This window comes from Amphibalanus amphitrite, unplaced genomic scaffold (genome assembly GCF_019059575.1).
Source record: "Amphibalanus amphitrite isolate SeventyFive unplaced genomic scaffold, NRLGWU_Aamphi_draft 000226F_arrow, whole genome shotgun sequence".
NCBI lineage: Eukaryota > Metazoa > Arthropoda > Thecostraca > Balanomorpha > Balanidae > Amphibalanus > Amphibalanus amphitrite.
The window spans coordinates 88,447-101,182 of NW_024881721.1; the positions used below are offsets into that span (position 1 = coordinate 88,447).

At 52.6% G+C, this 12,736-nt stretch overlaps 1 protein-coding gene across 5 annotated transcripts; it reads left to right on the forward strand.

The window, feature by feature from the left end:
- The first annotated feature begins 938 nt into the window (after window positions 1-938).
- LOC122385665 (hamartin-like) lies at window positions 939-12,424 on the forward strand. 5 transcript variants are annotated; one of them, XM_043374096.1, is made up of 16 exons: window positions 939-1,026; window positions 2,833-3,047; window positions 3,352-3,466; window positions 3,718-3,865; window positions 4,192-4,304; window positions 4,941-5,127; window positions 5,445-5,646; window positions 6,236-6,429; window positions 6,841-6,992; window positions 7,175-7,269; window positions 8,101-8,238; window positions 9,420-10,093; window positions 10,385-10,576; window positions 10,892-11,200; window positions 11,415-11,690; window positions 11,855-12,424. In XM_043374096.1, the coding sequence occupies exons 2-16, from the start codon at window positions 2,894-2,896 to the stop codon at window positions 12,026-12,028; spliced, it is 3,123 nt and encodes a 1,040-aa protein (XP_043230031.1). In that variant the 5' UTR covers window positions 939-1,026; window positions 2,833-2,893; the 3' UTR covers window positions 12,029-12,424. The 5 variants fall into 5 exon arrangements, with proteins under 5 accessions (XP_043230031.1, XP_043230034.1, XP_043230033.1 ...); XM_043374099.1 differs by lacking the exon at window positions 939-1,026 and adding an exon at window positions 1,071-1,110; XM_043374098.1 differs by lacking the exon at window positions 939-1,026 and adding an exon at window positions 1,087-1,110 and having other exon boundaries at window positions 2,848-3,047.
- Window positions 12,425-12,736: the final 312 nt, after the last annotated feature.

A 12,736-nucleotide genomic window follows, 5' to 3' on the forward strand; every position in this document is an offset into this window, starting at 1 on the left:
TGGATTTCTCCAGCTGTCCGCTGTTTTTGAGCACGAGGATGTTTTTTCCAAGATGGCGGCGAGGTACATGTTGTATCAGAGCCGGGTGGGGTATGTTGTAACATGTATGTATGTATGGGTATGTTGCTTTTGATCGCGAAAGCTAAGCCCTGTATCGCATTTGTAGGTAGCTAGTCAATACTCGTTCCATTTCGGCACAATGTGTTGGCTTCTTTGCTCTTAACGGGCCACTTTTGCATCTAGTCTGTTGATGTTTCGTTCGTTTCGATGTTTCGTTCGGATTGCATTGACCTAAGATTGGTCTAATAAAAGTGAAGCCTTTGAGCATATACATTGTATTAATCACCTTTAATGTTGTTGTTATGTTCAAAACCAGAAGCAAGCACACTCCCTGAAACGTGAAATACCTAGTGATACAAATTACCCCACCATGTGATACAACTCACCCAAGCCATGGGGCAACTTGTATCAAAAACATTGTTCTATTCGGCAGACCGTAGAAGAAAAACTGGTAGAGGTAGCGGAAAAGTTACTTTGCACTAAAAAGCAGAAGAATCAAGGAAGAAGATAGTATGGAAATAATGAGTTTATCACGGATAGTTATGAGGTTATGGGTCTCGGAGTAAAAACTGATACAACCCACCCCACTCTCCCCTACACAGCATATACGTTTCGGTTTCGTGGGATACGGATTGATGTCGGGCCCGGGATTACAGATCGTGTCAATAGATGGCAGGACCGTCATGCGCCTGAAGGTATTCTGTACCGCAATACACGAGTCTGATTGGTAGATGTTCATGCATTCTTCTTTTGTATTTCAAGGGCCTCATTTTATACCATCTGATGCTTTGTTATTGGGAGCAAGAGTTTCAGTCGAAGGAGATATATTATATCATATGTTTTTTTTTTGTTAAGTGTCGATGTTAAATCAGCTGGGGCCATAATAAGGTGGTCACTTGTTTTGTTTTAGAAATCACTTAATCGGTTTTGTGACGTCAGATACTTTTTGCCTTGCAAGAAAAGAAGGTAAATATGGATTTCACTCAGCCTTGTTCCTATAAAACTGGTGTGCGCCGTTTTTGTGTTGTGTGTTGTGTGTTGGTGGGTTTGGTATGTAATACCTTTCTATTTTTATTTTTATCTTAATCGATAGTTAGGGAATAGGCCACTCCGTATTTTCGCCCCCTTTTGCAGCTTTTTGACTCGATCAGGGGCTCAAGAACAGGAGTGTCGAAGTGTAGGTATCAATTTCCGGTGGCTGCATTCCAGGTGCCTTGATTATTATAACCTTTGTTATGTACAGCTGAAGTGTATTTCGAAGTTATTGAAAAATCAGTCCAGAGGCCAGTTAAACTTTTACCTACAGAAAAATAGCTGGCTGTCATAATTTTCCACCTTAAGACTGCTTCACATACTGAGCATAAACAAAAAATAGGCAAAAAATTCAGGCAGGCGGCTATTTTTCTGTTGGTAAAACTTGCCTCTGTCCAAGTGCTCTGCAGCTGCTGCGATTCATACGGCCTGGAGGCTGCTGGCTGAGCCTAATTTGGGTTAGGTAGAACAACCCCGCTGCTGCGGCTAGTGACGATGACACTCCATGTTGAACGGAAATGCTGTCTAAACTTAAATGTGATTGCTGAATTTACTCTAAAAAAAGCAGGTACACTGTGAAATGCTGAAACCTAATCCAACCTTACCTTACCTTATCTTACTTTACATTAGGTAGCCTTACCTGGCTCAACAGGTGGTCGGGTATAACTTGTAAATGTTTCGTTTCACCCTAAAGCCCTAATGAACAAACGATAAATGTTTTGTGTAAAAAGTACTGATGCCTGGTGGTTTCTTTTCAAGCGTAAAAGGATGTGTTCTTTCTTTTTCATGTTTTATTTCATGAATTTCCCCAATTTTTAGAGGGTTCAAAAGGAAGTTATAGCCCCAAGTTGTGTGGCCTTGGGAGGTTAATAAGTCCTGTAAGCTTATCTCCCTGTTAAAGCTCCTCTGGCACTGAGAGCATTGTAAATTTGCAACTGTAAGGAATCTGCACAGGGTCACTTAAAACATTGAGTCAGTAACCTGACCTGAAAATGTGGGTAAGGGCAAGACCCTTTTAGAACTGCAGGAATTCTCAAAATGAAAAGATAAAAGGAAAAGTGAATCCTTCTAAGCTTAAAAAGTGACAGCACATTGATAGTTATGGAGATACACTCAACCACCTGCTGAGCCAGGTAAGACTAGGTCATTTTATTTTAGGTTAGGTGAGTTTTTGGCATTTCAGCTTAAAGTGTACCTGTTTTTTTTAGGTGTTAGGTGGTTGGGTATAACTTGCAAATGTTTCGTTTCACCCTAAAGCCCTGGATTAAAAAATGGTCGTATGTGAACAATTTTCTAGGTCGATGTAGGTATGGTTTGTGACAATATGGTGTGGTTTTTATTCAATTTTGCACCTAGGGTGCTCTGAAACTTGCCTACTTTTCCTCCTTTTACTTCCTAGCATCTGATTACCTGGATGAGGGAGTGGTAGCATGATAAATACCAGATTTGGAAAGTGATCATCTGTTGTGAAGTGGTCTTGCAATTGCCTGTTATTAGAAAAAGTTTAGATTGTTTTTTAAAGATGCATATAGAACATAAACATAGGTACCTATATCTCAGAAATCAGAATATTACAGCAAATGAAGTATTAGAAACATTAAGCATATAAAACTTAAAAAGTCTAGACCCATGTAAACACTAAACAAGCTCTGAATCTGCCTTACTTTCCTGACTTTTTACTAAAACCAGACCAGTCATATTATACCATAAGCCTACATAATGTGAATTTCCACATTTCAGTGTTGGTGACTGCAGGATCGGCGGTAGGCGGCAGCTGCCGGCAGCGCCGCGCTCGCCAGCCATGAGTGTAGGCGGGGGCGGGGGCGTGCGGCCGCCCTCGCCGGCCGAGCCGCTCGACGACCCGGGCCTCATGTTCCGCCGGCTGGAGCAGGCCGACACAGACGAGGCCGGTCACATCAAGGAGCTGTTCAGGGAAAACCTGCGCGGACCGACCGGTACGGAGGTGGACGGGGAGTGGCGGACCTGACTCACTGCCGCAGTAGATGGGAGAGCCTACATGAGATGCTGATTGGGTTCTCTGTGCATAGATATAGATTTTATACACGTCCTTGAGTGCTGTTGAGATTTTGTGGTCGTTCGTGGATATGACAGTCTCAAACATTTTCTAGTGCAGTATTTTGTAGATTTGTTCTACCCGCCTTCAGCTTTGGAAGGTAGTTGCTATGTTTGAGATCTTTCTTGTTTTTTTTTTTTCTCAAATTGATGCTGATGCTGATGTTGTGATGCTGTTTTCCCCAGGCGAGGCATGGCTCCTGAACGGTCTGATTGACTACTACGTGAGCACCGGGTCGGCCCGCTGCCTGGAGATCCTGCTCACCTGTGGGGACGGCAACTCACGCGCCCTCATCGAAAGGTAGGATGGTGGCAGGCGTCCTCTGGTTCTGCTTTGGTTTGTGTTGACAGTCCAGCTATTACACTTTCCCGATGCATGTCATTGGCGGTTTCCGTAATTCGTAGAATCGCTCGTTTATTTGCCGTATGCTGTGCTCTCGTGGAACTACCTCGGCACATCCACCAATAAACGTCTGTCAGCTAGACTACATTATCCTCCAAGCATGCTCGTCACTCCCGTGCCTAACGTCGTCCACCTCTGCTGCTCGGTAGGCTGCACCAGCTGCTGAAATCTCCGGAGCAGCGCGGCGCCGGCCTCCGGCTGCTCGGATACTATGTGCGCAAACACCCCGTCTGGCTGAGAAAGATCGTCACCCAGCCCAGCCCGAGCATCGTCAAGGATCTGTTCAGGATCATTAAGGTCAGCCCATTTTTCGGCACAGTCACACTGCTGAGGGACGATTTAGGTCGCCAGATGCTGCCATGTCACGCTAAAACGTAGTGAGTTGACATTCACCGCTATTTTATTCTGTTTGTAACATATGCTTTTCCGTATGCATGTCATTTCGTCGCAAGAACACTGGCTCAAATTAAGGCAATCGAGTGTTTCAATAGCAGATCCATGATGCCTCGTGACTCGGCGTTGGGACGTAATGTCTGACGATAACGAACGATGACCTTGAGTCGTCACTTGTTACTGCGTTCTCGTGTCTCACCGTATCATCACACCCGTGTTCCGTGTTGCAGTCTGAGTGTGAAGTGCAATGTATCATCTCGGCGGCGCTGATCCTCGTCATTCTGATGCCCATGTTTCCCGTGGCGCTGGTAGACTTCATCCAGGACCTGTTTCAGGTGCTCAGGTAAGATAACTCGTATGCTGTTGGTTTACTCCTTTGGACTAGTAATGCCATGTTTTGTACACACTGAAATAACGATGTTTAGCTAAAGGCAAAGTTAATGTACACATATTGCGTCAAATATAAGCTCTAAAGCATGCTGTCTTGTTTTATATTTGGGTGGCACGAAGCTGTGATAGCTAACAGTCAGTGTGATACGTTATTGACACCATTGTAGTTACATGACGATAAGTACCACAGAGGAACATTGTGTCCTGCCCGACACGCCACAGCCGGGTCTCAGTGTCGGCTCGATTGCATCACTGGAGCAGGTGTGATCGATCGGGCGACGGAGTCAGTGCCGGCCTCCGCCACCCGATCGATTCTGAGCTCAATTACGACATCCTCTCAGCCCGGCCACACCGAGTTTTATCGACCGAGACAGCCGACATCTCGGCAGTTAAGGCAGTCAATATGGCTTCGGATCCCGGAACAACCTGAGGTCACAATAGGCGTCATACTGATCACTTAGATCAGGCTCCCGCTGTATTGGCGCCAATGGCATCCTAGGCTTCCTAAAACCCAACATTTTTATCATGATAATCATTTTCTGACCTGGCCTACCGATGATCTGACCTCCGCCTTTGTTGTTCCTTGCAGCCGACTGACGCAGATGGTCTCCAGTCCGTCAACCCATCTGAGTCAGACACACCAGCTGCACCTGCACGTGGCCACGTACTCGTACTTTGTACGAGTGTACGCCATGTACCCGTGTAACCTGCTCAGCTACCTGCGTCAGCACTACGGCCAGCGCGACAGCCTGCCCGTCTTCAACAGGACTATACGGGTTAGAAAGGGTGGACGGACGGACAGGGCCGGCCAAGATATGACCGTGAATATAACGGGCAACGTAAAATACGAGATATGCATTTGGTTGTCGATAATCACAACGGCTTATAAAGTGGTGTGTTACGAATGAATGGTTTTGTAATGCTAAAATACCGTCCCAAAACAGTGAGCGAGATCGGTGGTTGAACACCAAGTGCATTGGTATCGTTAGCCTGATCGTCGTTGGTAAACATCTGTTTCTGAGTGGCCTGTTTTGGCGGCTGGTGACATTCCGCCGGGCATCTGACCTCCCCTCCCCTCCCCCGCCGCTTGCAGCCACTGCTGCAGCACGTGCGAATGCATCCCCTGCTGGTGACCGGTTCCAACTCGACCGAGACATCGCCGCACCGCTGGCAGCGCAAGGAAACGCACGACATCGTGGCAGAGTGCTCACATTTCTCACTGGATATTCTGGAGGCGTCAGCGATGGACAACGTGAGCGGGCCGCTCTGGAGCCTGTCTGCGCACGATGAGGCTGGTGAGTGCGCTTGCGTGGTGACCTTTGACCTGGCCTTGACCTTACCTGACCTGCGATACTACGGGATGGTTGGAGAGGCTCGTATCTAATACCGGCGCAATGTGTGACATTTGCGGATACCAGTGGTGTTTGGGCGTGGAAGAAGGGCCGGGGTGCGAGGAGAAGTTTTTGCAGACGGCTGTTATCGGACTATGGTAAACATGTCGGTTAAGCGCCGCCCGCCAGCTCCGTGGCACGCGGCCGCCACCGTCTCATGCCCGTGGTGATCTCATTACTGACTGGACCGCGGTTTGTTTACGTTATGGAAGACCGCAGAGTATGTCGTCATTGGGTTAGGGTGGCCGATGTACGCTATTTCCCTTCGCTTTTTTTCTAAAGTATCTTATTTGCTTTACTTTTCCTTTCTATCTTTTCTGTTTAATAGTATCATTTTTACTCCTAATTTGTTTTATTTTTACGGCGTGTTTTTAGTTTTCTTTCTTCGCATATTTTTCATTTTTTTCTTCCTTGTCTTCTGAACTATTTTGTTTGATTTTCACCGATTTCTCCGTCTCTGTTTTCACGCTCTCCTCCGTCCCGTTCTGTTCAGACGCTCTGGGTCCGACGGACGTCGGTCTGGGCGACCAGGAGGTGCTGGGCATCCACGACATCCTCTGCTCGCCGGCCACGTTCGCGGCCCGCTCGGCGGCCGGGGAGGCGGAGGGAGGCACCGGCTGTGAGACAGCCGTGGAGGCCACGCCGGAGAGCACCCCGGCGCCGACGCCGACCGTCACACCGCAGCGGGTGAGGGGGGGGGATGGTCGGTGTCTGTACCCCCCGCAGCGGGTGAGAGGGGGGATGGACGGTGTCTGTACCCCCGCCCACACCGACCGTCACACCGCAGCGGGTGAGGGGGGGGGGATGGACGGTGTTTGTACCACCGCCGACACCGACCGTCACATCGCAGCGGGTGAGATGGATAAGACCGACCGATGTCCATGTTCACACCGTTAAGTCTAAGCCAAATATTCTTGTTTGCTTTTGTCTACGTGACATACTTATACTTGACGTATTGTAAAAATGGTATTTTTAGCGATAAAAGAAAAATCAAATGCCCGTCTGTCTTTGAGGGATAGTTTGAAGCATTATGCAGCTCGTTTGTCTCTCTTTTACTCCTGTATCTGATCACTGTCCACTTGTCTCCGGGTATCGCAGGATTTAGAGAACCCTCCACTACTACGGCCCACGTCGGCCTCTGTCCAGGCGTCGCACGCGCTGGCAGCCCTGGTCGGCCCCAAGCAGACGACCCCGACTACCACCGACTCGACTCCCACCTCACCACAGAAGAAACCGGCTGCACCCTTCAGGTAGGGCTTGCAGCGTCGCTGTACCGAACACCAGAGGGGATGGGGACGAATACTGCTGGATCTGGCATTCGGCGAAGGCGATGTTCGAAGAGTGACCAACATTGTTGGCTTGTGACTAACTGGCGGTGGCGTCCGTTGAGGGTGACGTTCAAAGAGTGACCCATGTTCCTCGTGCTTGACAGGTTTATTGAAAGTGACCACTCGCAGCAGCAGCAGCAACAACATCCCTTCAGCGGCCGACTGGGTCAGGTTCTGACCGAGCGGGCCGACTCTGGAGGTACGTCCCTCCTGGCTGACCCCGACCCCTGACCTGACCCCTGACTGACCCAGAGGTCACCGGGGCTGACCGCGTGTCCGGGTCAGGTCGACCGCGGTGCACGATACAGCTGCTGCATGCCCCCGGATGCTTGCAGTGCTGCTGTGATTAAACGTTTTGCTGATCAGATTGAGACATATTCGCCTTGTGTTGCTTTACTTTTTGCCGGTTTGGTGTTTGATGGATTTCCGATTGTGTTTAGGACATACGCTGCATGCCATTGTTGGGATTGAGTGTTGGATGTGTTTCTTGTTTGCAGCTCTTGTTTTGATATTGGTTGATGCCTATTTTTTAATTGCTTTCCCTTGTTTTCAATAGTATGCTACGGTTTTAAACTTGACCTGCCTTTGCCTTTCAATGATGCTGATAATTTTCTAGTTCATATTATTTTTGTACATATTGAATAAAGTAATGGCGACCACCCAGAAAAATATCCTTGAATCACAATTATTTCCTTTCCAGGATAAAATCCTGTATGACATCCACGGTAAATGGTAAAATAAGATTGCAGATTTCCCCTTGCCCTCTACATCCATTTTTTTTTTAAACTGCTCGCTTTGAATACATCTACTCCTGAGCCGATTTACCCATCCTTTGTGCGAGCCGCATGCCCGCTGTCCTCTACGACTGCACCACTCCCCAGTAGACCCCCGGCTGTCTGTGTGTGTACGCGGCTGCGTAGTGCGCTAGGCGGTGCTGCTGCGGCGGGCGCGGGCGGGCTGCTCGGTCCCGGTGGGGGTGTGGCGCGGTGTGGTGCGCGGCCGGCCGCTCTCAGCTCGCTCTCGGCGGCAGGCGGTGCTGCCGGCGGCGGCGGCCAGCAGGAGAGAGCCGCCCTCGTCGAGGAGGCGGCCGCCCCCGCGCCGCTGCCGTCAGTCAGCGGCCTGCGCGACCGGCGCACCTCCGGCAAACTGAGCCCCATCAAACTGAAACGTGAGCCGCCCACACGCACAGACACCGGTGACGGATCGCGGACAAACTGACACCAGCCCGATAATGGGTCCCCGCTCACGCGTACCGACACCGGTCACGAGGACATGGACTTTGTGATTTAGGTCTGCCAGCCCGTTACTTTGACTTAACTCTGAAATGGTAAGATTTACAATTCAGGTTTGTTACAATTACCGCATTTTTTGCACCGGGGCCATTCCAAAATGATAAAGTTTTTACGATTTTTACTCGACATTTTGCTGTTCTGCCATCGAAATCGGTAATTTCTCGGCCACAAAGCGGACTTCTTGACTTGCTAGCGTCAGTTTCGCGTTTTCGATCACGATTTTTAGGGTCCCGTTCAATTCCGATATCTGGCTTAAATCTTCTACAGTACAGCCACCGGACACATTTGGGGCTAGCTGACAATCAGACTGGTATATCAATTAGGGCCAACACCACCCCCACAACACAGGGTAGTCCCAGCAGCCGGTCTAGCATGGTTTCTTCTTAATCGGTTGATGGGAAGCTCAACTCATTGGTAAGTAGAACTCAGCTGTGTTCCGATTCGGGCATGTCGACAGTGTGCTGAGTTAATGCCAGTCTGTGTGCTAATTTTTGTCATATTGCTCTGCTGCTTTATTGCTGACCGAAGCATCATTCAGTTTGACGACTACCTGAATTGATTTTCCACCTTTTGAGCTGGCATGACCCTTGTGGATGACTTAAGTCTTGACTTTCAGGTATCTATTGATCATTTGGCCGACAGATATGTATACTGTGCTGAAAACGATACTGGTACTTCATTGGATCTGTCTATTCGCTTTGGGGATGGAAAGGGAATGTCAATGTGTTTTGGTAATGTGGCCTTTATAATAAGCTGCAAAGTGATGGCTTGCATGAATTACGAGTATAAGTTTGGCCTGGTGGTGCTGGCCGATTTATTGTAAATACACAATAGTGACGTCTGAGATGCGACAGGCATGCCCGTTTGCTTAAAGGTTGCCGGCCATCCGGTAGCCGAAGAATTATATAAAATGGCGTATCTTGTATGTGATAACTTCAAGACGTGTTGAGTGCTTATGTCTCGAGACCTTATTACCGTTTGTGACCGTCCTGTGCTACTGTTCATGACCGTCTGAGGCAGCAGTGCCCGTCTGTAACCGTCCCGTGTCCGTTCCCAGTGGCGCCGGTGGTATCCCCGGTGCAGTTTGCCGAGGGCCCGCCGCCAGTCACCCGGCCGGTGCCCCGCACCTCGGGCACCTCCGGCTCGTCGTCGGCGTCGGGCGGCGCTCCGTGGCGCGGCCCGGGCACCCCGTCCCGGCCGGCCACCGGCGACTGGTCCGACTGCGCCGCCGACCACTCGGCAGAGGACCGCGAGGTCAGCGACCTGACCCGGCTGCAGCCGCCGACGGCCGCCACCTCCGGCAACCTGACGCCGTTCGCGTCGACCACGGCGCAGCTGACGCAGGCGCACCCGCTGCGGCTGCCAGTGACGGCGGCGGCGGCCATCCCGTGCCGCTCGGCCACCGGTGACCGAGAGGAGGAGGACTCACCGCCGCCGGTGCTGGCCGCCTCGCTGCCGCAGAGTCGGCTCGACTTCGACCTGGTGCGCCACATGACCCGCTACTACAGCCAGCACGTGCTGCCGAGCCGCCAGCACCGGCGCACCAGCTCGTGCCCGGACGTGGCGGCGCTGACGGAGCCGGCGCCGGCGCCGGCGGTGACGCCCGCCCGTCAGCCGCCGACGCGCCGCTCCGACACCGGCTGTCAGACCGAGGACACGCACCACCCGTCGGCGTACGAGCACCTGCTGACGGTGGCGCTGCCGCCGCCGCCGGCCGTCCCGCACCAGCAGGTCAGCGTGAGACGCACTCACCGACCAGGCTGAGTTGGGGCGTGTGATTTAAAACCTTGCACTGAACGTAACACAGGGTTCAAAAGTGAAACACAATTGTCGAATCCGCCATCATATGGGATCTATGGTGAGCTTGTTAGTTGCGTCTGCTCTTATATTTCCCTATAATTCGGTATCAGCTATATGACATGCCATATTTGGGGACTTGAGAGCATTCTGCTGGTAACGCTGCTTGTTGAAAGCCCGTCCTGTGTTTCTCCATAACAGCGCTTTTTCTCTCCCTTTCATCAGGTTACACTATCGCCGCACCAGCTGCTACGTGAGCACGTCTCACAGACGATGCCGAACGCCCGCCTGATGCACGAGCTGCTACTGTACGAGCGGTACAAGCGCGAGGTGCACGCCCACAGAAACCGACGCCTGTTCGACCGCACGCGCGCCACCCGACGACTGGAGGAGGAGAATCGCGAGCTGAAGAGACAGGTCAGTCGTGGGCAAAGGGGAAGGGATATGTGGGAGAGGGGAGGGGTTACGGGCTGAAGCGACTTGTCAGGGTGAGTATGTTTGGTGAAAGGCTAGACGTGAGGGAGGCCGCGATATGAAGAGGCATTTCAGTGACACTGTGTGCCTTTGGTGAAATGGGTAGCTGGGGTGAGAGGAGAGCGTAGCAGCTGTGGGCTGAAGACAGGACATCAAACATGCGAAGCACTGAGCTGAATATCAGTAACTTCCTATGTCCAATGTTTCGCTCAGTACCGATGCTGACCGGTCCTCCCGTGCGGTCACCCTATCCGTCAGGTGGAGGTGATGTCTGTAGACGTGGCCGAGTGTAACCGGCAGCTGCAGCTGGTGAAGCGGCAGGCGGTGCGCGCCGGCGAGGAGCACCGAGCCGCCGCCCTCCGGCTGGAGCACCGCGCCGCAGAGGAGTGTCGTCTGCGCGAGCAGCTGGAGGCGCGGCTGGAGGAGCAGCGCCGCGCCAGCGACCAGCTGGCGGCGCAGCTGCGACAGCAGGACGAGCAGCTGCAGCAGGCCCGCTGCCAGCTGCTCGACACCGAGCGGCAGCTGGCCTACTCGCAGGAGAAGGCGCTCAGAAAGTCGGAACTGGAGGTGAGGAGCGCGGGGGTCGCGTGCGAATCGGCCGGCTTGGCACGGGAGAAAAGTGGCGCTTTCCTGGACGTGACCTTTGAGGTCCCTGGCTTGCAGCCACCGCACTAGCTTCCATGATGCTGCTCATGGTTTGCCGCTGCTGTTTATCTCACTTCAGCTTCTCATCTGTTTATGGTATGCCCAAGACTTACATTTCCACGTTTCACCGTCCCAGGCGCGTGTGCTGGAGCTGGAGCGCCGTCTGCTGATGGTCGGCCAGCTGCGGCAGCCTGTCAGTGGCGTTGCGCCCTCCGCCGCCGACCCGGCCGCCGGCGGCGACCCGTGGGCTCAGCTGGAGCCGCCGCCACCGCCGCCAGACGAGGAGGGTCGCCGCCGCGCCGAGGCGGTCGCCAGCGGCCTGGAGCAGCAGCTGAGAGACCGAGAGCTGACCATCAGCGAGCTGCGCCGGCTCATGGAGGCCATGCGCGTGCGTCACCACGAGCAGATTCAGGTGAGAAGAGTGACTGGCGTGAAGAGCAGATCATAATGGGAGGAGAATGGCAGGAGAGCGGTGTGTGGTAATGTGTTTGTGTGTAGAGGAAAGCTGTCTTTTCTGTCTTTGTATGTTGTGCTGTATCTCACGCCAGTCATCTGACGTGCGTGTGCCGCCGGCAGGCGATGGATGAGCGGTACCAGGCGGTGAAGCAGCACCTACAGATGGCCGAGACGCGTCTGCTCAGAGTCTCGGAGCCGGGCGGACAGCGCAGTAACGGCGCCGAGCTGCCGGCGCCGACCGGAAAGGCGGCACGCGCCGACCCCGGCACCTGGGACCTGCGTGACGCCATCTGAGACTGAGAGAGTACTGGCCGTATCGGCCGCCAGGGGCGCCACCGCCGCGGACTGGGTAATCAGGCGCTGTGAGCCGGGCATCGCCGCCCGCCGGGGCGCGCTTCGGTGTGTGCCAGTGGAGCGGGGACTGACTGAATGAATGGTGTACGGAGCTACCGATACGGGAAAACGCCTAGGTATATATCTTTATATAAGGTGCAGTTACGCGGAAAACATTTACGCCAATCGTGATTCGGTGCAGAGTGGGTCGCCGAGCTTCTGGGGGTCACTGGAGCTAGCAGAGTGTGATTATTTTGTTGTTCGTTTGGCTCTTTTGAGTTGGCCATTACGCGTTATTGCCCGGTCGGGAAGACATTTGTTCACTTTGAGGCTTGAATATACGTTTATCCTTTGCAATTATCCGCTCGCGTGCCTGGTTTAATGTTGAGGATTAGTTGGACCGCTCGGCCGGCGGCGGCTTCCAGTGATCAGTCGCTATTCTGGCCACCTCATCGGTACTAATCAGACTATTTCGGTGCCCGGCTGACCCTGGGTGCCTGCGGGGATGTGTCGTTCCCGGGACCGGCCACAGACCGAGCGCGGACCGCTGTCGCCCCGGGTCCATTCCTGTGGACGTCAGAGGCGGTATTTTTAGTCGGGTCGGCACGCAAAGGGTCGCTCTCGGCTCTGTAATGGAGCGCCATCGGCAGGTGTTGTGTGCAGAAGTCG

Bases quoted from the DNA above. Each gene is read 5' to 3' on its own strand.
- LOC122385665 (XM_043374096.1), top strand. From the start codon at position 2,894: ATGAGTGTAGGCGGGGGCGGGGGCGTGCGGCCGCCCTCGCCGGCCGAG. The intron at 3,866-4,191 runs GTCAGCCCATTT...TCCGTGTTGCAG, and splicing joins ATCTGTTCAGGATCATTAAG to TCTGAGTGTGAAGTGCAATG. The intron at 8,239-9,419 runs GTGAGCCGCCCA...GTCCGTTCCCAG, and splicing joins GAGCCCCATCAAACTGAAAC to TGGCGCCGGTGGTATCCCCG.